Genomic DNA, 27,155 nt, shown 5'->3' on the forward strand with positions numbered 1-27,155 from the left:
GCAGCTGTGCTAGGTCACTCTGCCCTGGGCAGCCCCTATACCTTCAATTTCCTGGAAAGCAGTTTCTCATTGTTAGTGAGAAGAGCCCTGCTCTTGGAGGGGAAGGAGGGGCCAGGCCACCGCTTCACGCAAAGGGGCCACTACTTGTGCTAATTTTTCTCATAAGAGTTGAACTAATACAACCTCCGCTGGCTCTAAACCACAGAAAAGTGTTTTTGTTTGGGGCTTTTTTTCTGAGGGGAGCAGAGGAAGGGGGCTGGGGGATTTTTGCTGTTGGTTTTGCCCTGGCTTTCTTTTTTTGTGTTGTTGTTGAGGTTTTTTTTTTCTTCTTCTTAATGCTTTGCTGTTAGCACCTCCTAAAAGGAGGCTTTTAGAAAGTTAAGGGGGACCACCTAGAAAAGGGGAGGAAGGGTCAGAAGGGAGAAACCACCTAAGACTGTGTGTAGTCAAAGTTTGTACATTTTGTACTGTTTGCAGGATGGACTTGCAGCACATCAGGAGATCATGAATAGTCATTTCCTATCCACACCCCAAGCATCCTTCTGTCCTCTCTGTACAAAATCTCATGCACTGCCTGCATCACCTCTCATGCCAGAGTACCCAGGCCTGCCCCATGCCCCTTCCTTCCCATCTGACCATCTGGCAGGAACCCTGTCTGGGTTCTGTCTGGGCCACTTGGATTGTTCCATCACCAGGGCAGTTTCACATTCCATCCACAAAGCCAGGGTGCACACCGGTGGGCAGCAGCACCTTGGGTCTGGCTGGACGCCCAGCAGGGCACTGAGCCCCTAAGCCATCAGTCATTCATCCACTGGAGATGATGCTCCAGCATCAGCTGAGCTTCTACTCAAAGGTTTGCTGGCTGAAGGGCAAAGCAGTACTGACACATCTAATACATTCACAGATCTTCCTACCCCGCGTGCCCTCTATGTTCTTCTCCTTTCACTTTTCTGTACCTCTCTTACTTTCTTCTGAAGATTTTCAGTGCCTCATTCTCTCCATCTCAGTTCTTTTCCTCACTGTATTACTTTCTCCCTTACTCTGAGGCAATGCATGCCTTTCGCTTTCCCAGAAAAGCATCTTTATTCAGCAGTTTGCAGTGACCTGCCCCAAAATACCTTTCTTCTTCCCACACTTCCCAAACTGGCAGGGGCATATAGACAGCTTGTGGCTCTTTCTACCTGGTGCAGGCCATAAGGAATCCGCACACTGAGAAAGAGCGAAGCTGTTAGGATGTTATTGGCTCTTGGGTTGCTGGATGTCAACATCTTTGAACTTACAAAGGAAGACTTGGAGGTTACTGAAGAACAAGCAGAGAAGTACCACAAAGCAGAACTATGATCCAAAGGTAGAATGAACTCAGACCTACTGCTCTCAGCAGCTGGACTTCAGACAAAACTCTCTGGAAATGGTTCATTCTGTCAGCAGCTCTATCAATTAATGCTTTCATGTTTAATGTTTTTTGAAGTTTCAGTATCAGGGATAGTGAGGGTATATGTATCCTTAGGCGGAGGAAAAAATAATGAGTAGGATAAAACTTGTCATTCTAAGAACAAATCCTGGCCTCTTCCTGGGAGCTGTGCTTCTCCATGCTGTCATCAGCATCCTGGGCATCTCAGATACCCTGTCTTTAGGATGGATCCAGCTTTCTCCAGAGACATACCAGTGGGCAGAGTTCAAAGTGAGCTGCTTACAGCAGGACCATTATCCTGTCTGCATCCCCACTGCCATCAGACAGAGCCTTTCAGGCAGGTATCCATGCGCTGAAAGCAGTTGGGGAAACAAGCACCAATCCAGTGGTGAGAGCATGGGGAGTCTCTTGGTTCTAGGAAATTTACTTGTATTCTTTTTTTCTTAAGAAAACTCACTTAAAGAAAGGCTTTATTTTTCCACCTTAAACACATCCAGGCTTGGTTTCAGGCTAACAGGGAAGAAGTGCAGCACTAGTGAAGCCAGTGCTTGAGCATGGCTTGGTTGCCATCTCCTTCTTCATGTCACAGGATACAAAGCTACTTCAGGATCCTTGTGTTTTCCACCTAAATGAAGGCACTTCAGAAGTACCTCGCTCCTGAACACATTTTGGGTCCTGTGAGTGAAGTCTGAACTTTGGAAAATTGTAATGGTGCTATCCTGAGATGTCTCACCAGCTTTTATTGCTGAAGAGGATTGCTGCAATATGCTTCAAGTGTAACTGCTGTGAGGTCACAGTTTCAAGTGGATGAGAGAGCGAAGAGCAAGACCCACAGACAATCTCTGAGCAGTGAGGCTTGTTGTTACTTTTTGCAGGCAAAGACAAAGAAGAATAAAAGGCAGAATTAGACTAGTCCATTTGTTAAGGCAAGGTGGCTGGTAGACTCTATGAAGTCACCCAATAAATGCTATAAATATCCATAGAGGGAAACGAACTCCCTACTAGGCAACTGTAAAGCAAACCACAGGATATTTTTGAAGCTGCCATCCAAAAATACAAAGAAAAGTGTGACAAGCCTACTTAAAAGCCAAAAATGGAACAGATGAGCACTTCATCTCTGCTGTGATTTAGGGCTCCAGCGGCAGGTCCTCCCACTGAAGCCTCCTTGAAAAAGCGCTTTGCCCAGACTTTGTGGAAGTTCACAAATTCTTCTGTGGTCAGCAGCATCTTCATGCTTGATTGAAAGAGAAAACAAGGACTGATGTCCCAATACTCAGTGGAACTTCTGGCAACACTGGAGATCAGATTCAGTGTTTCTGACTGCTTCGTGCTCCCTAGCAATGCAAAGCAGCTGTAAAGCACTTTTAGTCAGCGGCTCAACGCAGAGTTACAGCTGCTTTGCATCAGTGGACCGGTACAGAGCAGCCAGAGCACGTCTGTGTTTGGTGTTTGCATATAGCTTTTTCTACAAGGCAATTCACCTGGCATGCATGCACCAAAAACATATGCAGCAGTCTTACTGGGATCTGGAGAAAGTATATAGGTGAATGAGAGCTCTGATGGTGCGATCAAGTCATAGCCTAATTGCAGGCTAGGCCTTCTTTGACAGCTGTGGGGTTTGTACAGAATTCTGAAGTTTATCTTCTATCCTATTGCATCTATTCAGTTTGAGCAGTAATATGCTTATGGTGTGCACCATGTGGTGCACTATTTATATTTTGCATCATAAAACTTTTGTGCCTTTTCCCATTTTTTCCACGATTTCCAGTATTTGCATTCAACCCACCAAGGCAATAGCGTGCATTTTTAGGCACGCTCCTCAAGTGCACATTAGGCTGCCCCACAGCTGCATTGCCAGGGTGCCTGGTGCCCTTCTGGGGGCTCCTGTAGTGCCCGATGGGAGCCGGGGAAACTCTGGCAGCGGAGGCCGGGACAGGCTCCCCATTTTTCACCGGTGTAAAGGGCTCTCGGTTGCTGGCTGTGCTGCCCCGGGCCTGTGCATAGCCCCCCGCCCCGGTTTCACAGCGCTACCTCCCCAGCCCTGGGCACAGCACCCCCGCCGCGGTGCTGGCGAGCTCCGATGCCCCAGCCCCGCGTTGGAGGGCAGCTGATGGTAACTGGGAGGGGGGCAGAGCCCCGGTCCCCTGCGGCCCGCCACCGCGGGGCGACGCGTGGCTCCGGCGGGTCCCGGGGGGCGGTGGATGCTGCGGTGCCGTCCCGGTGGGGTTCCGCTCCCAGTCTGCGGCGGAGGGGCTTTCACAGCTGCTTTTTTTTTCTTCTTCCTTTTTTTTCTTTTTTCCTCTCCCCTCAAATCCGTCCATCTTTTCTTAAAAAGAAAAAAAAACCAAACCAAAACAAAAAAACCCCACAACTTTTTTCTTTTATTCTTTTTCTCCTCCCCCTTGCAAGACCCACGCCGTGGAAAGACGGGGTGGTGGAGGAGGGAGAAACCCCTCCCCTTCCCCTCCCCCGTGGCTCCTTCCTCGGAAAAGAACCACTTGGGGGGTTTCCTCCCCTCCTCTCCGCCCCCCGCCGCTCCGCTCCTCTCCGCTGCTCTCCCCGGAGTCGAAGCCGCCGCGACGGCGCCCGCCTGCCCCGCGGCCGAGAGGGCCCGGCGGGCAGCCGCGCCGCCTCCGGTAAGCCGCGCACCGGCCCCTTTGTCAGTGGAGGGGCCGGGGGGGGGGATGCGGAGCGTCGGCGGCGCCGGGCGGTGGGAGCGGGGCCGCCTCAGTTTCGCTTCGGGGCGGGAGGGCGGCGGGGGCAGGGCCGGGCAGCGCCACTGTCGCCCCGGCACTGAGCGCTCGCTCGCACCGGCGGCAGTGCCGCCCGCCCGCCTGCGGCCCCGGAGGCGCCGAGAGTAAGTTGTGCGGCGGTAACTGAAACTGGCCGTTCTGGGGGTGGGGGTGTTCTCTGCCTGACTGCTCCGGCCCCCCGTGGCTTCTCAGGGCGGGCGCCGGGGGTGCAGCCCGCGGCCGGTCTGGCTCCGGGCGGCGCTGGGGCTGTTGGCTGGGGAAGAGGCGGCGTGCGGGGCTTGGGGTGCTTTCCCCGGCGGGGCTCAGGGGAGGACCTGGGGTGCTGCCACTCACCGGCCGGCCCTGAAGGGAGCCGTGTGCTGGGGTGGGGTGGCGGTGGGGTGCTGGGAGCAGCCCGGGAGGCTCCGTGGAGCTTGGGGCTCGTCCTGGCGTCAAGGTGTTCTCCGCAGCATCAGAGCAGGGAGACGCTTGTTTTAAAGTGAAACCGGTAACTTCTGTCTCAGATGGGTCTGCGGGGAAGCAGCCGCACGGGTCCGGGGAGCGGGTAATAACTTGGTTTTCACGTTGCTTCTTCCCCCTCACATAAACCACGGGAGAAGCGGCGCGCAGGGTGTTCCGCTGAGTTGTAGCTGGAAAGGCAAGCTGCCGGCCAGGGGCCAGGATGGACGGCGTGCCAGGGGAACGGGGTAACCGTGAACCGGGAGCGTGTGTGCCCGTAGGGGTTGCCCTTGAAAGGCAGGGGAACTTGCCATCCTCCAGACCCAGCACAGTCAGAACGCAGCCGCACACCTGCCTTTTCGCAGAAGATCGGTGCCGCGCGCCCATGAAAAGCCTTGTCGGCAAAGGTTATCGCTAAAACCTCCTTCTTCGTGCAGTCTGAGTCATGGTGCTCACAGCCATGTAGGGTCTGCTACTCACTTTTTCCCACAAACACATGCGCTCTTACTGAGAATTTTGGAATAGTTACCACCTAAAACTTCAGCTCATGCTACTCTTACAATCTTTTTTTTTTTTTCTTTCCTTTTTTAAAAAAATCAGATTAAGTGTGTATTCCTTCCTGCTCAATAGAAGCTTGGAAACAGGATCTGGGATGAACCCTGGAGGTAACTGAGAGGAGCTCAAGAATGTTGAATTGATGTCCCTGGCATTTTTCTTCCCCTGCGTGGATGAAGGAGGGGGATGTGGCTTGACTATTGTTCTGGAAAGTTGAGGGTAAAGAGTATTGTTAGCAAGCTGCTATTTAGGACTATGTGGTCCAGACAGTGCTGTTTGCTAGTTCTAGTCCTTGCAACTCTCAGAGAACTTAAAAGGAAAAACCCAGTCACATGTTGAGCATGCTCAACTCTAAAATGGAGCGGGATCAGAAGTAACTAGTTTCCTGATGTTTCATTCTCTAATAACTGTGCCCTTAGGAGGGTATGCAGGCATATCTTCTTTCTCCAAACAATCGTAGCTGCAGTTCAGATGCTGCGTGAATGTCAAATAGCCCATTCAGACACAGCAGGGCTATAGTCACGTGCTTAAAAATTATGCACATGCACAGAAGTTTGTTGGACTGAGGCTCCATTATCACATAATGTTGGTCTTGGTTGAATCAAGTTACCACGAGATGTGGCCAGTTGCAGCAGATGAAGCTAATCTTTGTTGCTGTGTTCGTGACCGATTCTGCTGGGTATGTGATTTAAAATGTAGTTGTTGAAGTATGGGTTCTTGTCCCCTCCAAAGTAGAAGGCTCTTGGGCACAAACCCGCAGGATTACTGGGATGCCAACCTCCCACTCAGGTTCCCATCTTTTCCTGAGCTAGGCTGGCAGCTGGGCCTTTGTTATTTCTGTGCTCCTTGTTATCGCTTGATATGTCATACATCCTTCAGTAACCTGGCTTGCTTAAATGTAGTGGCATTGAGAGGCAGCACAGGGCTTTTGTTTAAAGCTTCATTGGAACGCACAGGTAAACTGTGCTGGGGTCCCACAAAGCAGGCTTAGGGGAGTGCCAGGGAAAGGCTGAGCTTCTGCACATCCTCCCAGGTGTGTGTCCCTGCTACTGCCATGCCTGCTCAGAGAGGGCCAAATTCAGTTTCCAGATGGCAGCTTCAAACACGCAGCCAGTGCCTCTTACCCTCAATCCAACTGGGATTTCTGTGAAGTTGGTGGTCAGTTTGCGCAAGTATAGAGCTGGAGTTGGGTGGGGTAAATTCTTAGTTGCTGTCACTAATACTGTGGTTGCATTGCTCAGAAACAAAGGAGAAAATGTGCCTTTGGAGCTGTGTTTCCTCCCTTGCTCCTCTTTCTCTCTGTCCCCACTGGGGACCTTTTGCTCTTTCCTCCTGAGTCTTTCCCTGTAGCTCCTCACCACCCCCATCTCCCCTTACCCACCCACAGGCTTCTGTCTTCTGGTTTCTCCTACCTTAGTTCGGTCAGCAATAAACAGATAGTGCCAATACTTAAATATGACATCATTTGGGTCGAGTTGACGCTGTGGTTAGATTAATAAAAGCTGTGGGGAGGTGGTGCGTTCCTGAGCCGTTACTCCAGGCTGCTGCAGAACTCGGCTACTGGTGCTTGCTGAAAGCTCGCAAGCTGGGAGGAGTGGGCACCTGCATATCTTTCTGTAAATGAAAATGTTGATGGTACAAGAGCTGAGTATGCCATACAGGGGTGATACTGAGTAAAGGTATTAAGTGTGTGTTCGTTAGGAGGCATCATCATATATTTATTTAAAATAACGCAACTAAATGCTACATTAATTAGACCCTTGATTACATGTAAGTAGAGGCAGAAGAGGGGCATGATATCAATTTACCCCCTTCTATCCTGTCTGTCTACTTCACTACTGCCTGCTCTTCTGGTTTGCATTTGTGCATATCCTGCAGCTTTCTGCCTCGGTAAGGTATTTAGTAGCTCACCATTTTGCTGAAATCAGTCTCAGACCCTTAAAAAAACACAAATGCAGTGGTGTTTGATGTTGCAGGATTTGGTGGCTTTGTGTTAGCGAGTGGTCAGAATGACTTGAGTAAAATTCATTTCCCCTCCCTGACCAAGTGCAAGATTTCAAGTAAAGATTTAGAAGTGAGAGGTATAGAAAGTCCTACTTTAAAAACTTCTGGGAATCTGCTTCTGTCCAATAGGTATTTAATAGTATAAAAATGTTACATTCAGTTTTAGTACAATTGCTAAATGCTGGTTTTGTGTTGTCTTCGAAGACTTTAGAGCTGCCCCCCTTATTTTTGTCCTCTTCAGTGGAGAAATGAAAAGGCCTGTGTGCACTTCACAGGAAATGAGTGTCTGATACAGGCTTGCAGGCTGCACATTTCCAAGAACTGCTCTCAAGGTATTTTGATAATGCGCATTCTCTCTGCCTTCTCCCTTCCTGCTCCCCATGTGCTTTCTGTGCTTCTTGTTCGCGGACACATGCAAAGTATGAGGGAAAGAATTAACGGTGCCAATATTAAGTTTGCAAATAAGCTGCTGTAGCTTTACATTGGAGCCGCGGCTGGCAAAATTGGGTTAAGCTGGCAGCATTCAGTTGCCTTTGTTGCAGAGAGATTTTGTCCTCCCCCTCACTCCCTGCAAATGCTGAAGAAAAATTTTGACTTCAGATTGTGACTTGTGCAGCAAGGGGGATTTTTGTGTGTGTGTGTGATTCTGCAGTTCAGAAACAGTTTGGAACAGCTTTTGTACTTCCTCGGTAGCAAACTTTGTTTGGAAACTTAGGTTAAGGCTGTCAGGGAAGAAAGTAAGTGTGGTTGTTAGCAGTTGGAGAATGTCAAAGATCTCCATTCCTGTTCCTGCAATCTGGACTGTGTAGCTGGGCTTCTCTGCAGCTTGCTGAAGGTGCCTTGCTGAGAGGGGTTTGGCTTAGGTTTGCCTGGGCCAGCACACTGGTGGTGATGTGCCCAGATGCCTGCAGGAGTGGTTTGATTATGCTTTTTGATAGACCAGCAATGTTGCTGTTTGTCTGCATTTGATTTCTTGTTTTCTGGTGAGACTTTAGGAATGTTGAGGGGAGGAAGCTGGAACTGGAGAAACATTCTGCAATCCCCCCTGCTAGAAGTTATATTCATCCCCCAAGGCCTAGCTAAGTGACATGATGGACAAAGAGCCCCACTCAAGGGGATGCTGAACCAGAGGGAGTGTCTCTTTCCAACATCACTGCCACAGCCGTTTCTGATTCTGAGCAGCTTTAGCAGTAATCTCTGAAATTTGCCATCTGTGCAGGATGCACACCAGTATTCAAGTCAGCACATCCAAGTGATAGGTGCTGTTCTTTTTAGTCGTTCAAAAATGAGGGAAAAACAGGCTGAGCTGCTTTAACTACTCTGCAGCAGGAATAGTTGATTCTTTATAGTGACTTTGTATACCCTTGTTTACTTCTTCAGTTTTGCACAGCTGAAGGACCTTTATGCCTTGTGCTGGGCTCCTCTTAGTCTTTTTTTAAAGTTTGAATGGTTAAAAGGTGGCTTAAAAAGGTGATGCTAAAAACCCCAGCCCTTTGCTGCTGGATTCCTCTGCCGAAGGTCTGCTAAAGCATAGCATGGTGGGTGCTTTACAGAAACAAAGCAGAGGCATTTGAGAGAGAAATGAGACTCCTCAGATGAGCTCTCTCACTTTCCCCAGCAGCAGCATTTTAATGTTTATGTGATTGGAGTTTTTCCTTTTATGAGTTTTAAAATTAGTTACTTTTCAATCTCAGTCACCTTTGAACTTCCTCTCTTGCAGTTTTATGAAAGAGTATATAAAAAGAATGGCCTGATTGTCATGTATTTTTCTATTGCATCTACTTGTATCCATCTGCCCTCTAAACTGAGCATGAAGTTTCTCCAGTCTCTTTCTGTCTGAACACTTAAATGTGACTTCTCATCACCCATCTTTAGGCCTGTCCCCTTTGTTTCAGCTCTATCTGTTATTATTTAATGTGACTGGAACTGAACGTATTATCTCAGGTGGTGACATTACTGTTACATTCCCACCCATCCATTTTGCAACCTCGTGCTGGTGTTTGCTTCTTGGTTTTTAATGACTGCTTTTGCATTCAGAGCCAGAGCTTTTGTTAATGAGCCCTCAGCACGGTTACTCGGCTCATTGGTTAGCTGTGCCACTTAATTTATCGCTCTTCGAAATACAGACCCAGTTTGTTTTCCAATTCTGCGTGCTTGCATTTGTCAGGACAGAGTCTTGCCTGAACTCCTGGTGCTTGCCAGCCTGCCAAATTTTGAGTGACCTTTGACTTCTCTGGCCTGCAGAGAGTGAAGTGATTCTTGTCACTGTTTGCCCTCGGAAGGCGATGGAGGGGCCTCATTGCTTTTCCAGCTGGCTGCCTAGATCTAAGTAACATGAAGCTGGAAGCTGCCGGCTGTGGGGCGAAGTTAGAGCTCTGGTGTTGAAGGTGTTGCCAGCAATGGCAGCTTGAAGACTGGTGGAGGGGATTTCTAGAAAGGGACCTTGGTCAACACGTGTGTTTGCATGGGCAGGGGGAAGGGAGCCTCTCACACCTGAGCTGGGGGAGGCTTTGGGCTACTTGCACCCACTGGCCTGTCAAGCAGCAGGGAGGGATGTATGCTCTGCAAAGTGGGCTGAGTCGGTTCAGGGGAAGATGCAGCAGCTGGGAGGGTAGCAGACAGACGATCAGATGTGCAGGGGCTGAAACTGAAACGCCTTGGTTTTCTCAGGACACCCCTTTTCCACCTCCTGTCACCCCGGGATGTGACAGCTCCTTGTCTTCTGTCCATCTGTTTTACAGGTCCTGGAATGCTGCCGGCTGTTTACCTCCTGCACCATGTCTTGGTTTTTGACTTGCTTCTGGCATGGAGGCTTTGGGGAAGCACAAGGCATGTCCCAGCAGCTGTTGCTTCTTCAGATACCATCTTCCTGATGGGGAGCTTTGTCTGCCTCTCTCCCACAGTCAGGTAGCCATGTGGTGCTCCTGCCTTAGTAGCGCATGTCAAAAAATGTTCCTTACAACGCTTGCAGCCCTCTGACAATTGGTAGTCGCAGCTGATTTGATTAGAGAGAGCTCTTCTGTCTGCATCCCAACCAGCCATTTCCCAGTTGTTCAAAATCCATGGGGACAGTCCGCTGTGTCCAGCTGACTTTCTGCTCTAATGTCCCTTTCCCCAGACTGTTCTGCTAGAGCACCCTTTTTTCCCTCTCCAGGTTAAACAATGCTAAGTACTGAGGAATGTCCTCAGCATCCTGTGTACAAAAGAAAAGAATATCTGCTTGTTCACATAGCTTTTCTGCAGTGTCCTCATCCCCCTTGCTGGTGTCCCAGTCAATTAAATGCTTTGCCCAGAGGTTTTCTGTTTTTGATAAACTGAAAATGCCATTTGTTTTCTGGTTTTTGTCTTGTTTTATCTTGGCTACCTACTGTCCTAGTTTCATGACAGCCATCCTCATTGTAAATTTGCTCCCTACTGTCAGTAATTTATATTCCTTTATATCGGCTCTGCCAGGGTTAGCTTTTCATCTTCTGAAGGATTATTGGGGTTGTAGAGAGATTTGGGCAGGGACTGTCATTTTGTAGTGTGTGTGTTTGGTGCCTCTGATCCATGGCAGATGCCCTTGCAAGCTGTTGCACCTACAGCTAATACCTGCAGCATGACCTGTGTTGTCCGCCAAGCCTGTCCTCTTAGCCAGGCAGCATCTCTGCGCCATCATTTGTGGGAGGACTGCATGGTCTATCACTTTAAGATTTCCTAAATAACCTCTCATGACTTAATTTGGTTTTCTTTTCACTTTTGACTCTCAGGACTAGTTTATTTTGCGTGTTGGAAATCCCCCATTATAAAACTTAGTTATGCTTTCTGACCCTTGCCCCTTCCTCTCAAGGCACGGTAATTGCTACTGCTGAATGGCCCCTCACATCTGAAGCTGATCCTTCGGAAGAGCCAAGGGAGGATCTCTCCCTGGTACCTCTGTGCTCTGACTTGGGCTGGTTAAGTGCCTGGGACTCTTCTCAAACATTCTAGTTCTGGTCATGGTACTGAACCAGCTGCAGACATTGCTTATTTCTTAAGAGTTAGCTGCTGCTTTGAATTCCTTTCCTGCTAAATGTGATGGTTTTGATAAGAGGCTGTGGCCATCACAGGGATGGCTGATGGCCTTTGCTTCTCAGGATTTATGAGTTTCCTCAAACAGGGTGCTGGAACAACTGAAAAAAGTCAATTTAGCTGAAAGAGGCTGGAATGGAGGAAACGTACCTATGCTGCTGGTCTGGGCATGGGGGGAGCTGGCAAGGCTGAGGAGCTGTGACTGGTGGATGCAGGGCTCCGCTCCAGCGGAGGGCGAGGATGCAGCCCTGGGCATTGCTACCCACTTCCCACTGATCCCCCTCTCAGCAGGGAGACAGGACAGAGCATTTCCAATGGGAGCCATGAGGGACTACTGTTGTCTTCACCTCTTTCTTCCTCCTCCTTGTGCCCTCTCCTCATTTCTTCACCCAAGCCGGGGAGAGCCCAGGTCACCTTCCTGGGGGGTGCTTCCCCACTGCCGGCAGTGGGGAGGCGGGGAAGGCAGCCCCGCAGAGGCTGTGCTCCCCAGCTGAGTGCAGCGTAGCTGTGCTGCACTGACATTCGCAGGGGTGGCTGCTCACTATGAAACTGCAAATGTCAGGAGCAACATGACCAGGCTTCCCTTGCTTACCGAAAATGCTGGTGTTAGCCAGAGGTAAGCAGCAACTTTCTTTCCTTAAGCCACGGCAGGGTAAGCTCAGCTGCAGCTTTGAAAATTAGGAGAAACCCCTACAGATTTCTTTTTTCCTAACTTTTTTTTTTTAATTCTCTTTTCCCCGGTTATGGGACGGCGGGGGAGGGAGTACTTCAGTCTCCAGTAGAAGCTGTCTTTGGCCAGAAGTCAGTTGGTAGTTTTGGTAGTTTTACTTGCTGTGGAGCAAGCCATAGTTGCTTGTGGCTACTGCACAGCGGTCTTTGAGTTCGGGGAAGCGATGTGACTTCTCTGTTACTCTGAAATGGCAGGATTACAGTTTCACGCTGGGCTATTTCTATGAGGAACAGGCTGTTTAATTTGGAATTAGTTGTTCTGAATGTGCATAGTATTTCCAAGGTGTGAGGAGGGGACCCAGAGAGCAGAATCTTTCTTCCAGCTCTTTCAGTTAGTCTAGCAAAAGCAATTGGCTTTCCTTGTAAACTGCAACCTTCCTTTTTTTTTTTTTTTTAAAGCATGTTATGCAGAAACCAAACATGCTTGCAGGCTTCCCTGCCTTGAAGAATATTTGGCGCACATTGTACTGTCTTGTGGGTTTTCTTGGGGTAAAAAAACCTTTTAGTTTGTATCAGCAACGTGTCACATTAATGCAGAAAACACATCATAGAAAATTATGGTAAGAAGTACAAAACCTAAATTGCAGATCCATAGGAAGTTATCTGTGGGTTTTGAGGTGTGTTCTCCAACCCCAGAATGTTGGGAAGGGTTTGATAAGACCAGTCCTCTTGCAAGGTGTCCAGCAGCTGGTTCCCAGAGCCCGCCTGCAGGATCCTTCTGCTCAGCATCTCTGCTGCATGGAAGCAGGAACTGTCAAAGTGTGTGTCCTGTATCAGCTTATTTTATTTTATTAAATCTTGTATACTTGAATGCTGATTGTATAGGGAAACGCAGTTTTGAGGTATGCATGTGGGGTGCAGGGTTTTTTCTTTTTTACATATATCCCCTCATATGTCAGACATAATGGCAGCCTCACATGAAACTCTTATTTATAGCCATGGCATAAAAGATAGAGGGTACTGCAATGTCTCCTAAGCCTGCTTTGTGCTGGAGAAATTGGCTGTGATTAACATTAGTCCTCTTCACTAAGCTGTGCCACATTCCTCGCCTAACCACAGCTCCCTCTGTGCTCTTTGGCACATGTCTGTCTGTGCGTCTCCTGCCTTTCCCTTCCCCCTCTGCAAGCTCTTTCTGGATCAGCCCTGGTCACCTTGGCCGTGGTAGGGTGCTTGTGACAAGAGGCATTGGTGTGACCATGCACCATAGCAGTGACAGCTGCTGCCAGCGCGTGGCAGATGGTGGCGGCTGTGGGAACCAGGCTGGCCCACCATTAAAACACAACACTGCATGCTTGGCTTTTACCAGGGAGGTTTCTTTCAGTTGTTTGCTTGAACTTTGCTTTGAAACATCCTCTCCAGCCACAAATCAGTAGGCAGCGCATTTCTGTGGGATGCAGACGTGCAAACAAGAGATGTCTGCTCTAGCTCTGCTGCCTGGAACGGCGACGCTGTGCTGCTGCAAGGGCTTGCAGGGTACCGCAGGGAGAGCTTTTCCAAATTATTCTACCCTCCATCTAACTGCTCTGGGAACTGCAGGGTTGATAATGGGGAGATGTCAAAGCAATTGGAGCGGGTAGGTAGTTAGGGATAGACCCACAGTTCTGCTAGCTGCCAGTTAATGTGGCTTGTGGGGTGTGTGCCTGGTCTGGGCTCTGCTGCAGGGGATGCAGAGAAGTGATGTTAAGTAATGTAGTATAGGTATAAGTGAAGCCTTACAGGGACTGCCTCTGAAAGGCATGCAGAAGGCTGGGTTTGGTTTCTTCAGCTTGCTGATGGATCCACTGACAAACACGTAATTGCACACGTGCTGGCGTGCTGCTCTACCAGGTCAGGGGCTTGTTTTCCGTCTGTGATGTGACAAAGGAAAGCCATGAGAGCTAGGGAAGCAGGGCAGAAAAGCGCAGCCAGAATGGACTGGGTCACTGTAATAACTTAGCAGTGAATGGCTTCCTCTGTGGTTTCAGATAAGATACTCTGAATGTTGTGTGTTGCCGAGTTTGCTGTTCTGAATCCTTAAGCTTATTCCTATTGCCATCGTCTCTTAACGTTTGGGTTTTATGCTTCCCGCTTCCAGAAGATGATGGCAACTTTATGGTCTTTGCATTTGTCCTTAGGCCATTTGAGAACTGTCTGGACCTAATAAGCTCATGGCTTTATAAGTAGCAATAATAATAATAATAACAACAACAATAACCTGTTGTCTGTGTTGCTCTCTGAAGTGCTGTATACATGCTTCTACAATAATACAGGTCAAAGAGTTTGAGACAGACAACCTGTTCCCAGATCTGTTGTATTTTAGATCCACGTTAGGGTGAAATAATGGACTTAGTCACCTGTTTGATGGACATCCCTTTCTTTTCAAAGGATGGATCTGCTCATAAGTAAAGCTTTGCAAAAACTGGGAAGTGCCGCATCGGAGCTCTTGAATTTGGACCACTTCCAGGCCTGACTTCCAGAAACTCATCCCTATGGGTGGTAAATGTAAAGAGGTAAGCTCTTTCTAGTGTCTTGGAGGAAGAGTGCAAGAACGCATCGTAGTTGAGTACTTGAGGCTGCTGTTGAACGTGCCAGATCTGTCAAGCCCCAGGGTGCAGGGCTGGCTTGGCTGACACCAGAGGCTGCATACAGTCCCCTGGTTTACTAGAATTGTCTCCTTACATGAAGTACACTGCCTTGCCTGTGTAGTGAGCAAGGAGGAAAGCAGAATGCCCTGTGTCAAGAGCACTTACTTGGAAAAGCTCTTGAACTTGCAGTAAATCAGGAGGTCTGGAGAAACTTATCCAGCCTTTTAATTAGCGGGACGCTGGCTTTTTAGGGTGTGTTGCTTTGGCTGCAAGCACTGTTCTGACTGTCTTATAGTAGGGAGGTAGTGACATGTTTGGGCATTGGGGTTCTTGGGGCTTTTTTGGAGTGGGGGGAGGGAAAGTAAATCGTGGTGTGGCAAATCAGAAGCAGAAGTAATTTGTATGTGTATTTCATTACACATTTTCATTCACCCATGGGCTGGCTTATTCCTAATCCTGAGAGTCTGCTCATCCTCCTTGACGTGGGAGGCCATGTACATGTAGGACCTCTTGACCCATTAAAAGTGAACCTTAAAGGTAATATCAGGAAGCGCTTCAAGAGCTAATATTAATATAACTCGTACTGTGCTGCAGGCCAGGCAGTCATCTGTTGGAAGTGGGTCACTGAAGCTAAACTAATTCACGCCGTCTGAGGCTCTGAGCCATATGTAGATTTCAAAGCAAGTGAGCAAATTGTGAGGGTGCAATTTTGCATTTACTTTGAATTTGAAGCGATGACGCAGTCTCAGTTCTTAGTTAGTCAGACTTCTAGTAGCAGTGGATTTTTCTTAAAGGACTTGGGAGAAGGACTGGAGGTTGAAAACTGGGACAAACATGTTCGGATTTTTTTTTTTCTGTCAAATAGCATCGCAGCCTTAAACAAATTATCTATTTGTTTGTTATTTTTAAAACTAGCCTGGAAATGAAAGACAGCTGTCTGCTTCTGTTTTCCTGCTTGAATTCATTTTCCAACCTAGACCCATGACATTGGCAAAGTTTCTGTTTGGACCCAAGAGAAGTTGCTGTTTGGGAAGTGTGACTTCTGGTGGGAGCAAGTCTCTTTCTTGCTTTCCCTGAGGCTATACCTGCAGCCGTGGAGGCATCTGGCAGGAGTATGATCCTGTTTTTCTATAGTAGCTAATGTCAGAGGGCTCTATAGCTTCCTCACCCAGTAGAGAGGAGAAGAAAAGGGACAGAAATGCTGTAACTTCTTGTGGCACCTACAGTGCTGAGTTTTCAGTGGTGAAAGATGGCCCTAGTCGCTGCACGTGGTGATTCTGTTTACTTGCATTCTGCTCACTAAATCAACTTCCCCTGAGATTTATTCTGACTTGCTGAACCATCGGAGCAGCCTTCAACTGCTACATTTTTTTTAAATAGAAAATAAAAAACCTGACTTGATTAACTCCTTCCTACCCCTCCCACCTTTCTCTAAGCATGTAATTTCCCTTTCACAGTGACACGTATCTAAAGGGCAGGATCAGCAGCATTCAGCGCAGTATCAGGGACATTAGCAGCTTGTGGACTGCAAATCACAGGGCTAGAAACTGAAGAAGCTTCCCAGGCTGCTCTTGGAAAGGGTGTTTATGGCTCCATGGATGGAGATGTGCCTGACAGCTACATTAATGGTATTACCGTTAAGTATTGAGAGAGATGTTAGGAGGGAAAAGATGACTGTAGGCAAAACGTTGCCAGGCAGATGCCTCCTTTCCAAAACTACCGTGCCCATGCAAGGGAAAGATGTTTGTTTGGCCATGGCTGCTCCATGTCCTCTCCCCAGGAGCAGAATAGCTCCGCATGGCCGTCCAGCTGGCACAAGCACCAAAAGGAGCACAAGGCTTTTGAATAGCTGGCAAAGTGTGCAAAGTAAGGGGAACCTCGCAAGTTGCTAAGCCTAACCTAAAGTTCTCCCTCTAGAGCAAGCCCTCCACAGGTCCCTGCATATTCCCTGGGAGGCTGCCTGCCCACTGTGAGCCCTGATGCTCCCGCAAGTTGTGAGGACTGTTGGAGACAGAGAAGCATGTCTTCCTCCACTGCAGGCTGCGTTTCAGCAGCCTGCTCTGCTCTGAGCACGGCTGCGCTGTCAGCGAGTGTGACTGGGTTAATGGAGTGTGTCAAGGGACCAAGGGCAGGGTTTGGCGGTGAGCTACTGACTTGTCAAGCCTGGGGAAGCGGTATGTAACAGCTCAGCTTCTCACAGAATGAGCCTTTGGTTTGGGGCTGTGGTTTTTATGTTTATGCATATATATATATATATACACACATGCAGAATATGTATTTTTTTGTATAATTGAAGTTAGTTGCTGACTTCAACACTGGGTATGAGGTGCAGGAGATGAGCAAATTTGTGAAAGTGAGGGAGGGCACTTTGAACGAAGCTCATGAGCAGAGGACGGTGACTGGGAGAAGGCAGCACTGTCTGTTGGCGGGGGGAGGCATCCCTCCAGCAGAAACAGAAGTTGGGGGGCTGCAAGGGCCAGAGCAGAACTGTTCCTCAGACATCAGCAGCGTCTGCTATCATGTTAAGTGGTCTCATTTGTGGCAGTCCCAGCCCTGAAGTTGATGATGTAACTTTCTCGAAGGGGTCTTGATCTGAGACCTTTGTGTTCTTCTGCACAGTAAAACAGGCATGTCCTGGGGTGAGGGAGTGGTTCACAGGGTTTGGTGGGATAGGCTCAGTCCCATCTTCTGCTGCTTTTAAGCCCAGTGGTCTGTCTTTTTGAACAGGATTCAGAAGGATTGGAGAGGTGTGAGGAAACCTTTCCACCTTTCACTGAATGACAAAGTAAATGATACTTTCTTGCTTTGGGAAACTTTTCCCTTTTGTTGTGAGGTGTCATTTCCCCTTGTCAGTCTCAAGGTCACTCTGAAAAGCCCCTGAGCATGCAACAGAGGGGAGTCTTGAAATACCAAGATCTGCCAGGTTCAAACCAGCCCGCTGAAGGGTGTGCTGGGGAGCCCCTAGCTGTGAATCACAGAAACCCAATGGATGCGGAGCTTTGTAAGGTGCTACCTTGTGCTGCTGGGGACCCAGCTGGAGCCCTTCCTGCACCTATATCCTTGATTGTCCCTACAGCTGGGGCTTGGTGACATGCAGTAGCTCCTTGGTACTCTTGCTGCTCTTTCTCCCTTGTGAAGTGTCTTCATTTGCCCAGTTAGAAGAAGGTACTGGGTTTGCCTCACTCTCCTTCTGTCCTACAGGCTGGATGCAAAGGAGGAAGCATGGTAAAGGCAGCATCTTTCCAGGATCCATGGGCTCTTTGAGAGATGATCAGAGGGAGGCCAGATGATTTGCACAACACGCACACCACTGTTTCTCATCCACAAAGGCAGCATCGAAGCATTCTTCCCAGCCCTGTGCCGTCCAGCTTGCCCGATCGTTTCCGGATGTTTCGCAGCTGCGAGTGGGAGGTCCTGGAGCGGTCCCTCAACATCCTTCAGGCCAGCGACTTCTACTGGGGCCCATTGTCCGTGGGGGAGGCTCATGCCAAGCTCCAGTGTGAGCCCGTCGGCACCTACTTGGTGCGGGACAGCTCACAGGGGAACTGCTTGTTCAGCCTGAGCGTGCGGATGCCGACAGGGCCGGTCAGCCTCCGAATCTCTTTCCAAGAGGGCTATTTCCGCCTGAAGAACTGGTTTTCAGACTGCGTGGTCCAGCTGCTGGAGCTGGTGGTGGCGGGGACCCGGAACAACCCCTTGCACTTCGATGAGATGGGGGGAACCCCCCTGGTCTTCTCCGAGCCCCTGTGCCGGAGCCGCCGGCTAGTGCCCACACTGCGAGAACTGTGCTGTCGGAGCCTGCCTGCTGGCACTGCAGCGGGGGACAGAGCAGGGCTGGGGGGCTCCTCAGGGATGCGCCCCACAAAGATTGTCTCACCCGTGGGCAGAAGGGGTGGGTCAGAGGGCAGCGTCGTCCCCAGCCCCTCTCTGTCCTGGGCTGGGAGATGATGCCATGTGTCTGGGAGACAAAGGGAGGTGCTTGTTACATGGCTGTGCTGGTGGGACACACGCCATGCTGGTGGGGCTGGACTTGCTGCTGGGAGAGGAAGAGGAGGGCGGGGGGAGCATGACTTGAACCCTCTCACTGTGACAGCCGTGTCCTTGTACGTGCATAATGCATGTGGCCTTCTCCAGAGATGCCTGGGGTAAAGCCACATCTGAAGAGCAGAGATTTCCCCCCCCAAACAAGTCCTGCTCTTTGCTCCATTTATAATTTACAAGCTTGAGAAGAAGGTGAGTTGCCTGTCCTCCCAGGTCAGCCCTGTGTTTTCCTCTACCCCAAAGTGTCTAAGCTCATTTCTGCTACAAATCTGCCCTTGTGAAGTGGGGGTGGGTGAGTCCGCTCCCACAGCAGTGCAGCTTGGGCATCGGTGGGCACGACCCCAGTGCTGACTGGACACTTGTACAGCCGTGGTGGAGCGAGGGTGCGTTTCGCTCCCTGCAGCATGAATGCAATGCCTGGCACTTCAGAGGCCAATGTTTGCACTAGAAGGAAACCATTGCAGCTATGTACGATACGTGCAGCTTCACTGGCTTTTGCATTGCTTTCTTTGAACAGATTTTTGGGAGTGCAGATGAGTTATGTTATACTAACTAAGGGCATGGTATTCCTGCAGAGGTAACCCTCGACTGGAGAACTGGGTCTGCCCTGGGAGGGTGTGAAGAGATGGGATCTAGCACCCTTTCTTATGCTCATCTGATAGTATGCTGCTGCCACCTATAGAGCGTAAAAAGATGTTTTGGTTTTGCCTCAAAAAAGGCAAAGAATTTTTTATATGAGACTTTTTAAAATGTTAATAAACATGGTTTTATACTTATTTTTTACAGTCAATGAATACATAGCAGTATTTTCATTCCCTTGCAGTGTTAGAAACCCGATTAGTTTAGTGCTGAGACATGGCAATCAAACTGAAACGGAACAAGTAAATGTCTTATAAAGACCAAAAGCAGAACATAAATGAATCGACCTAGCTGGGAACAATAAATCTAATTCATCTTACAGTGTAATCCAGTAAAGAATTTTCTAAACAGAAGGTAGTTCTAAAAATGTATGGGTGAGATTTTCAGAATTATTTTTAGTACCCTATAATTTGTACTGAGTGTTTGAAAGAAATGAGTAATTGAAGATCCTAGAAAAGGGCACAGCATCAATGAACTCGAACTGGTGAGGATGAGTAAGGTGAGAGGAACAGAGTTGACGTAAATAGGGCTATGGTTCATTTCAGGGGTGCCGGCAGGTATGATGTCTTAAAAATAAGTGACTGAAAACAGCTCCATGAAAGGAGAAATTCAGATACTGTAAAATTTGAGCCAAACCATTTTGCATGCAGCCAAGCATCCATAGTCAGGCAGGCAGCCTGCTAAGCTCATGCTGGTTTTCCCCTTCAGACCTGTACGGGGAAAAAACTGCATGGGGGGAGAGATTACTCTGAATTTGCTCTTTTGGCTTCAGGTACCTTATCTGAGGAACCAAAGCATGCGGTCAGCACAGGGAGAGAGACACAGGGTGTGATTCATCACAGGAGCCTCACTCAGACACTCTGAATTATTCTCTGGAGGGTCTTGTCACTCTGCTGATGGCAAGGTGCCTGGCCTCCTATCTCGGGGCACTGGCTTATGAACCAAGGTAGTTGAGTAAGTGACAGAGAAGCGGCCATCTTCTTGCTGCCTGCTCCTCTTGGTCTCAGGGAGGCCAGGGGCAGCTCAGTGGCCCTGCAGCTCCTGCAGCTCTCAGCCCGGTGCAAAAACGTGAGCTGGGATTGTTCACTATCACAGGGTTCACGTGCACAGTGGCAGCTGACGCGGGTATGATGTTGCTTGCCACCAGATCTGTAATCTTGTGTAGAGCCAGGGCAAAAAGCTAAGCAGGTAATTGCATCCATCATTGTCACTGGGTCCATTAGAGGTGGTGAATTGGAGGCCTCAGATGCCCAAGTCAGGCTGTAGTGCACTGGGTGAGGGCTGGGGTGTCCTGCGTTACCCCAAGCAGTATCATGAGAGGGGCTGGGGTTCAGCCCACCCTGAGAGTTTAGTCCCGTGCATCCCCTGCTCAAACACACACCCTGTTGCTCAGGGTTATTGGTATCTCCAGTTCCTGAAGCAGCCCTATCCAAGTAACGTAACCCATGCAAGGACTAGGGATCTTGGCAGACAGCAAAGCCAAATCCTTCCGTAGGCTGCCTGGCAGCAAAGGCCAGCAGCATCCAGGGATGCATTAACAGGAACACTGCCAGCAGATGAGGAGTGATCACCTCCCTATACTCACCATTCCTTAGACCCCAGTTAGAATATTGCATCCCATTTTGGGCTCTGTGGTGCAACGAAAATGTAATAAATTAGAGTGAGATTGGGAGGGGGGTGACCCCAAGAAGCTCAGGGGGCTGGAGCACTTGCCCTGCAAGGAGAGGCTGAGGGAGCTGGGCTTGTTCAGCCCAGAGAGGAGATGGCATCAGAGGGACTTAACAGGAGTCTGCCTCTACCTACAAGGACGTCAGCAAGGAGCCAGGCTCACCACAGTTGGGAGAATGAGACGTGGCAGACAGGGGAAACGAGTCCTGGCTGGCTGTGAGGAGACCCTTTTTCCCACGAGGGTAGTTTGGATGGGAGGTAGGTTGCCTGGAGAGGCTGGGTGGTCTCCCCACTTGGAATTTTTCAAGACCCAAAAGGGTCAAGCCTGGAGCAACCTGTGTGACCTTGGAGCTGTTCCAGGCTGGACTGGAGGGGACCTCCTCGGGTCCCTTCCCCTGGATATCTCTGTGGTTCTGTGTTTTCATGGGGCAGGGAGGGGGGACTGGCCATAGAGGAGGTGGTGGGGCTGGGGGTGGTGCGTGTGCTGTTGCTGCAGGTGCTGTGGTTGGAAAACCCACCGTGGAGGGAAGGGCGAACGCTGCACTGACAGCGTGCTGCCAGGGTGCCAGGCCAGGATGGTGGCACGGTGTGCTGGTGAGGGGAAAACCTCCCATGCGGCATGGAGCGTTCCCAGGCCACACGCGCCCTGGGTGCTGCTGCTTGCTGTGGGTTTGGCCTGGTCTCGGGCACCATGCCGTTGCTCACCTTCAGTGCTCTGTGCAGAGCTCCAGCAGAGCACAGGTCTCCTGTAGTTCCTACATCTGCCCTGCCAGCATCTCGGGTGGCTCTGAGCACCTGTGTTTCGGGACTGTTCCCTGGCTCTTGGGTGAAGCCCTGCCTCGGTGGAGTCAGCTACACAGCTGCCCTCCCTCTCTGCCTGTTATGGGAAGAGTGAGGCTGGGCCTGCTGCCCCAGGCACCCTGCCTGACCCCTCCATCCTTTTCTTCCTTGGGGGTGTTGTTGCTGAGGTGCACTGGCTGCCTTCCCACCTTCCCTTCAGAAACTGAGGAGGGGGAAGGAGCAGGCTAATTTCTTCCACATTTATAACCAAGCACAGGAATGCTTCTGTTTTATGGGCACAGTTATACCTCACTGAGGGAAGAGCTTTCTAACCAGATTGCTCTGACCTGGCTGTGAACTGTTCTCATTTGGCTGAAAATGAGCATCTTGGGTTGTATGGCTGGGGGCTGCAGAAGAGCCCCGTTTGCAGCTAGGATTGTGCTTTAGGAAAATCAAAATCACACCCAGGGAGGAGGAAATAGTTTGGATTTTAATAAAGTCTACTTTATTTTATTCATTTATATAGGTCTTTTTAATTGCACAGCAAGTGCTCGTCTCCATCTTACAAGTAAGTCAGTTCCAGCAGGGCTGCAGCGAATTGATTTGAGATCTGTGGATGAAAAGCAGTGAATGACTGCCAAGCATTGTTACATTATAGAAGTGTAGAGCATATTATGGGTGAGTATCCTCATTATTCCTGAGGAGAGGTCACTTTGCAGATCAGGATTGGTGCAAGAAAGGAAACCAGTATGGGAAGAACTGGAATGTGAAAAGTGGATCAGCTGTGGCAGGCGTTACAGGGTCCTCCTTTGTTTTCTGCTTGGATGTTGGAAGAGAAGCCTTTTTCTTTCAGCTCTCAAGAAAAAGATGTACAAAGCAAAGCTGTAAGAGTTTACTTCCATGGAGTAACTGCAAACAACATCCTACTGGCTTTCATTGATGAGTGGGAGATGTTCACTTAATCGCACTGCCTCTGAACTGGTCCCTCTGTCGTGTAGGAGCAGCTCCTGGTGGCCCATTTCCAAATGTTTCTTTTGGTGGCTCCTAAAGGGGCTTATAAAGAAATTACAAACTTCCTCTCAACCTCTTGAGCGCCATTTGGGGAATAGAAGAAAATTGTTTGCATTTTTATATGTTATGTTATACATTTCTCCAGCTGACTCATTTCAGTTTGTCGAGGAAACTTGTACAGCCTCGCAGATGTTTTTTTTCCAACTGTTCTTCCTAACAGCAGAAGTTGAAAAGTTTAGACCTTGCAAGAGGGGCTTCTTTTACCCGTCTGCAAAGGCCTGGATTTGGGTCCCAACATGCTGCAGGCATCCAGCAGCAGGAAACTGCTTTTCATCTGCTCCCAACTAGCTGTCTGTTAACAGTGCTCCGGGGCCCCAGGGGTTAATTTCCCAAAATCCTTCCGTGAAGCTTGTTAATAACTTCCATATGTACCCATGTGTGTGCACAGGAGGGGCCCCACAGCCAGCAGCTCTTGTAATAATACTTGATTACCTCTGACATAAGGGTCTGTGTGCCATTGGGGATCTGCCTTGATGGATCAGGATTCACCAAAAAACACAAGTATGTGCAAAAGCATTTCAAAAAAATGTATTAACATTTGGGCACCCTCAGTGTTTGGAAATGAGCTCCTCCTAGATAGTCAAGCTTCAAAACAAAACCTTCTGTGTACACACAGCTGGGTCTCAGTTTTGCAACCCTACCCTGATGTCCCTCCAAAAATGTGTGTTCGCATCAGTCTTTGAATGTGCTAATCCCCTTAATTTACAGGAATACCTTGGTTAGGGGAATGTAACGGTTTTGTCTTGAGTTTGTTTTGCACTGATTCCTTAGACGTTTGGCGTCTGTGAAGCACTGGAGCTTTCTGCCTGCCCTGCGCTGTTGCTTGGTGCAGACACAGCTACTGAGGGCAGTGTTCAAAGAGAAAGCAGGTGTCAAAGGGAGAGGGAGATGCAGCAGAGCCGCTCTGCGACTCCTGATGCCTCCCTGCAGAGCTGCCTGGCTCTCTCTGTTGCTCCTGCTGCCTTGTGATCTGAACTGGGGCTGGCGGAGCTGGGGTTTTGATTCGGGCAAAGTAGAGTACTTCCAAATGCTTCCCGTGTAAGGGCTGGCTCGATAGACTAGGACTCTTCAGCCAGAAAAGAGATGGCTGAGGTCTGTGGCAGAGATCTGTGAAGCCTAAGTGCCACGGGTTAGGTGACCAAGCAAGCGTGTTTCCTTAAAAAAACAGAGAGGCATCTGATGAAATAGCCAAGCGCAAGACCCAAAGAAACGAAAGGAAACGTTTCTTCATGTGGTGTATAACTTAAGCTGTGAAAGTCCCTGCCACAGGCCACTGGCGAGGCTGACCTCTTTGTGAGTACAAAAAGGGATTAATGGTGATTAACAGCACACCTCTGGAGGAGGAAAAGCGGCGTCGGGAAATGGGGGAGAGGTGGGATCCAGGTGCAGCTTTGAGCTCTGTCCCTTGTTGGGCACGCGTCTGCTGTGGCAGGAGTGCGAGAAGAAGCCAGCCTAAGCTCAGTCTTAGGCTGAACAGCACTGGGTGCAGCCCAGACAGCTGAGACAGTGGCTCAGCAGGGGACAGCTGTGCTGAGCTCTGGGTGTGCATGTAGCTTCTGGGCTGAGCTCCAGGTGTGCATGGAGCTCCTGGGCTGAGCTCCGGGTGTGCATGGAGCTCTTGCTACCTGCGCTGGCATCTCTCAAGGCAGAGGGGTTGACTGCACGTGGCAGACCCGTACACCCACCTGTACAGTGTGTGGCTGTGTGCCCTAGCAGCGGCTTGATGGCCCCAGTGGGAGCAGCCCTTATGCACTTCCTTCCAGCTTCCATGAGCAGAAAAACTGGAACACCCATCTGATGCCTGGAGGCAAGCACCAGCACAGGCTGGGGAGAAAAACATCACCATCGTCCAAAATGAGTCAGTCTGACTTGTCAGCTGAGGGCATCAGGGGAGGCCAGCATCAAGCTGGGATGGCTGTGCCCAGCCGTACTGGTTGGCGTAAGGCTGGGGGGTCCCAGCCTGACTAACCTCATGTCAGAAGGGAGCTGCACAGCTTCGAAAAAGTGTGCAAAACACCACATAGCACTGGCAGCCTCCTACATCTGCGTTTGATTTATCCAAGTCGGGGCAAATAACAAGTATACACTTTCAAAGGAAAATTTTTTTGCTCCTGGGCTACCTGCTTTCCCAAGACACAACCCTTGCCATCAGAGCTCTCTACCTTTGAGCTGGTCCCAGATGCCATTGAAATCAATGACCAGTTTTGTTATTTCTCTCAGAAGATTTTGCATTAGCCCCCCAGACCCTTTTGTCAGGCCGATGTGAGCAAACATGGGTTTTCCACACTAAACTTAATCAAAGCAAACCCTGCTTCCACTGGCTTGTGCAACAAATCATGCTGAGGGAGTTGCTGGCATTTGGCATGATTAGCCCAAGCGCAGATGCCTTCCAGCTCATAAACAGTAGCCTAAAGGATTGGAGAGGATCACAAACAAAGCACTTACAGACAAGACAGCATTTTCAAAAGGGACTTGAGAGCTTATGTCCATTGGGGGTTTGTCTTTTAAAAATAAACCAGAAGTAAACAAATTGACAAAGACGGTTCTGAAGAATCTAAGAGAATGAAAGCAAGGAGACTGGATGTAATACTCAAAAATTGAAGTTGGGGGAAAACGTAAGGCAGAACTAATGGGTCCTTTTAAACTCCTCAACAAAATGTACCCACAGCCTTGGGGATGGGCAGGCACTGCACCCCCCACCTGTCTGTGCTGATGAGGCCAGGTGGGGTGTGGAAGGGATTCAGGAGAAGACCCTGCTCCAATTCACAGGGGGGAAGAAATCCCTTTAAAAGCAGTGAGAGCAACAGAAGAATTGGGCAACTTGTGTTTGTTAATTTTTATGGGGATTCAGTCTGAAAGGGACATTCCCTGCACTATAAGATAGTGACAAATTGCTCTGAATTTTAGCCTGAAAACAGTTCAGGTCACGTAAACCATAGTTTTTGTGTCGTGCTTTTATTATTTTTTAAAACTCATTTTTTATGACTACATTTTTAAACATGGGCTGAATTATTTTCAGTTATGTCTCTTTTCTCCTGGCCCTGGCACAGGGAAGTCGCAAGAGCCCAGCTTCACACCCAAGAGCTCCTGCAAGGGGCCAACAAAGTTCTAGGCGCTGATGGAGCTGCTCGCTCGTTTAGATGCCACAGTGAATGGGAGCTGCAGCAGCAGCTTGCCAGCGTCACTGTAACTGAGATGGCATTGCAAGTAATGCTGAGTCTGGAAAGACACGAGCATCCATCACGCCTTCCCTGATTCTGTGCATGCCAGCAACACATGCATGCAGCAGACGCCTTTGTTTAAAAGCTTCAGCCTAAAAGCAGCTATTCTGACCGCAGAGCATCTACATTAGCACAACGCATGTGCCAGTTCCTTGCCTCTAGACTTTTAGGTGCATCTAGGGTTGCTTTGGGATTCATTGACTCTCAAGCCTAAAATAATACAGGTGCAAATACAGATGTTCTAGCTAGTATCCAGCCTCTAGGTTATAACCCTCGTTCTGTGGTACTGAGTTGGGAAGGAGTGATGGTTCCTTTTATCCTTGGACTTCGATGAAGTGCTCTCCAAGGCATTGGGATGGGAGAATGGGGCAGTGGAGAACAGGAGCTGAAGATCTTTTCCTGCTCTTACAGACTGTGCAGGGAATTGGCCAGATACGAAGGCAACTCTAATGTACGTGCTGAAATACCTAAAATAAGCCATGCAAACAAACCAGTCGTATGTTATCCAGATGGGACTGTTCAAATCCAATAATAGCAGTAAAGTGCTCCCGAACTCTGCAGAGAGAGAGATTATAGAAGGATCAGGTATAATTATAGTGCCTTATTATTACCGCTCTCATCATTCTTTCTAACAAAGCTTTTCAATAGGATGAAAAAACTTCTTGCAGGAAAACATATGTGTTTGCTGGCAGTTTTTCATTCTTCCTTCCAAGGCTGTTCAGATCAGTCCCTGTAAATGGCGTTAATAAATACTGTAATGATCTTGGACTGTATTATCTTTCAGATGATACCTTCTTTAGCTTCGCTCTATGGCCTTGGCTACAGCAAACCCTTTCCCCGAAACACCTCACTGTTGCTACCACTAGTGAGAGCACCAGCAAAAATACCTCACTGTTGCTCTGATCCTTCCTTTGATACATGCCCTTCCAAGCAGGGGTAAGGAACGCCCTTAAAATATTAGTGGTTGCAAGTGGCTTGTCTATGTACTGCTCCAAAGCTGGAGGAATATGGGTGGAATCACTTAGCCAGTACTACTCTACTTTGGAGAAAGTCATAGAGGTGGAGGTAGATATTGGTAAGCTGTTCTTCCCCACCTCTGAAAACCATCAACACTTGTGAGAAAAGCCCAGGGTTATCAGAATCAGACCCTGGGAAAATGGGCTTGGGAAACACAAATCTTTGTCTGCAGGTTGGTCTTGTGGGCTGGCACCGCTGAGAGAAGGAAAGAGGC

General features: G+C 49.1%; 1 protein-coding gene across 9 annotated transcripts; it reads left to right on the forward strand.

Annotated features, from left to right (window-relative positions):
- The first annotated feature begins 3,901 nt into the window (after positions 1-3,901).
- LOC130150490 (suppressor of cytokine signaling 1-like) lies at positions 3,902-19,335 on the forward strand. Of its 9 annotated transcripts, XM_056341490.1 has the most exons (6): positions 3,904-4,047; positions 5,203-5,267; positions 7,366-7,493; positions 9,903-10,068; positions 14,305-14,429; positions 17,706-19,335. In XM_056341490.1, exon 6 carries the CDS (start codon positions 17,772-17,774, stop codon positions 18,450-18,452), a length of 681 nt encoding a protein of 226 aa, XP_056197465.1. In that variant the 5' UTR covers positions 3,904-4,047; positions 5,203-5,267; positions 7,366-7,493; positions 9,903-10,068; positions 14,305-14,429; positions 17,706-17,771; the 3' UTR covers positions 18,453-19,335. The 9 variants fall into 9 exon arrangements, with proteins under 9 accessions (XP_056197462.1, XP_056197463.1, XP_056197465.1 ...); XM_056341492.1 differs by lacking the exon at positions 7,366-7,493; XM_056341487.1 differs by lacking the exons at positions 5,203-5,267; positions 7,366-7,493 and having other exon boundaries at positions 3,902-4,047.
- The last annotated feature ends 7,820 nt before the right edge of the window (positions 19,336-27,155 follow it).

Source organism: Falco biarmicus, chromosome 5, assembly GCF_023638135.1.
Source record: "Falco biarmicus isolate bFalBia1 chromosome 5, bFalBia1.pri, whole genome shotgun sequence".
NCBI lineage: Eukaryota > Metazoa > Chordata > Aves > Falconiformes > Falconidae > Falco > Falco biarmicus.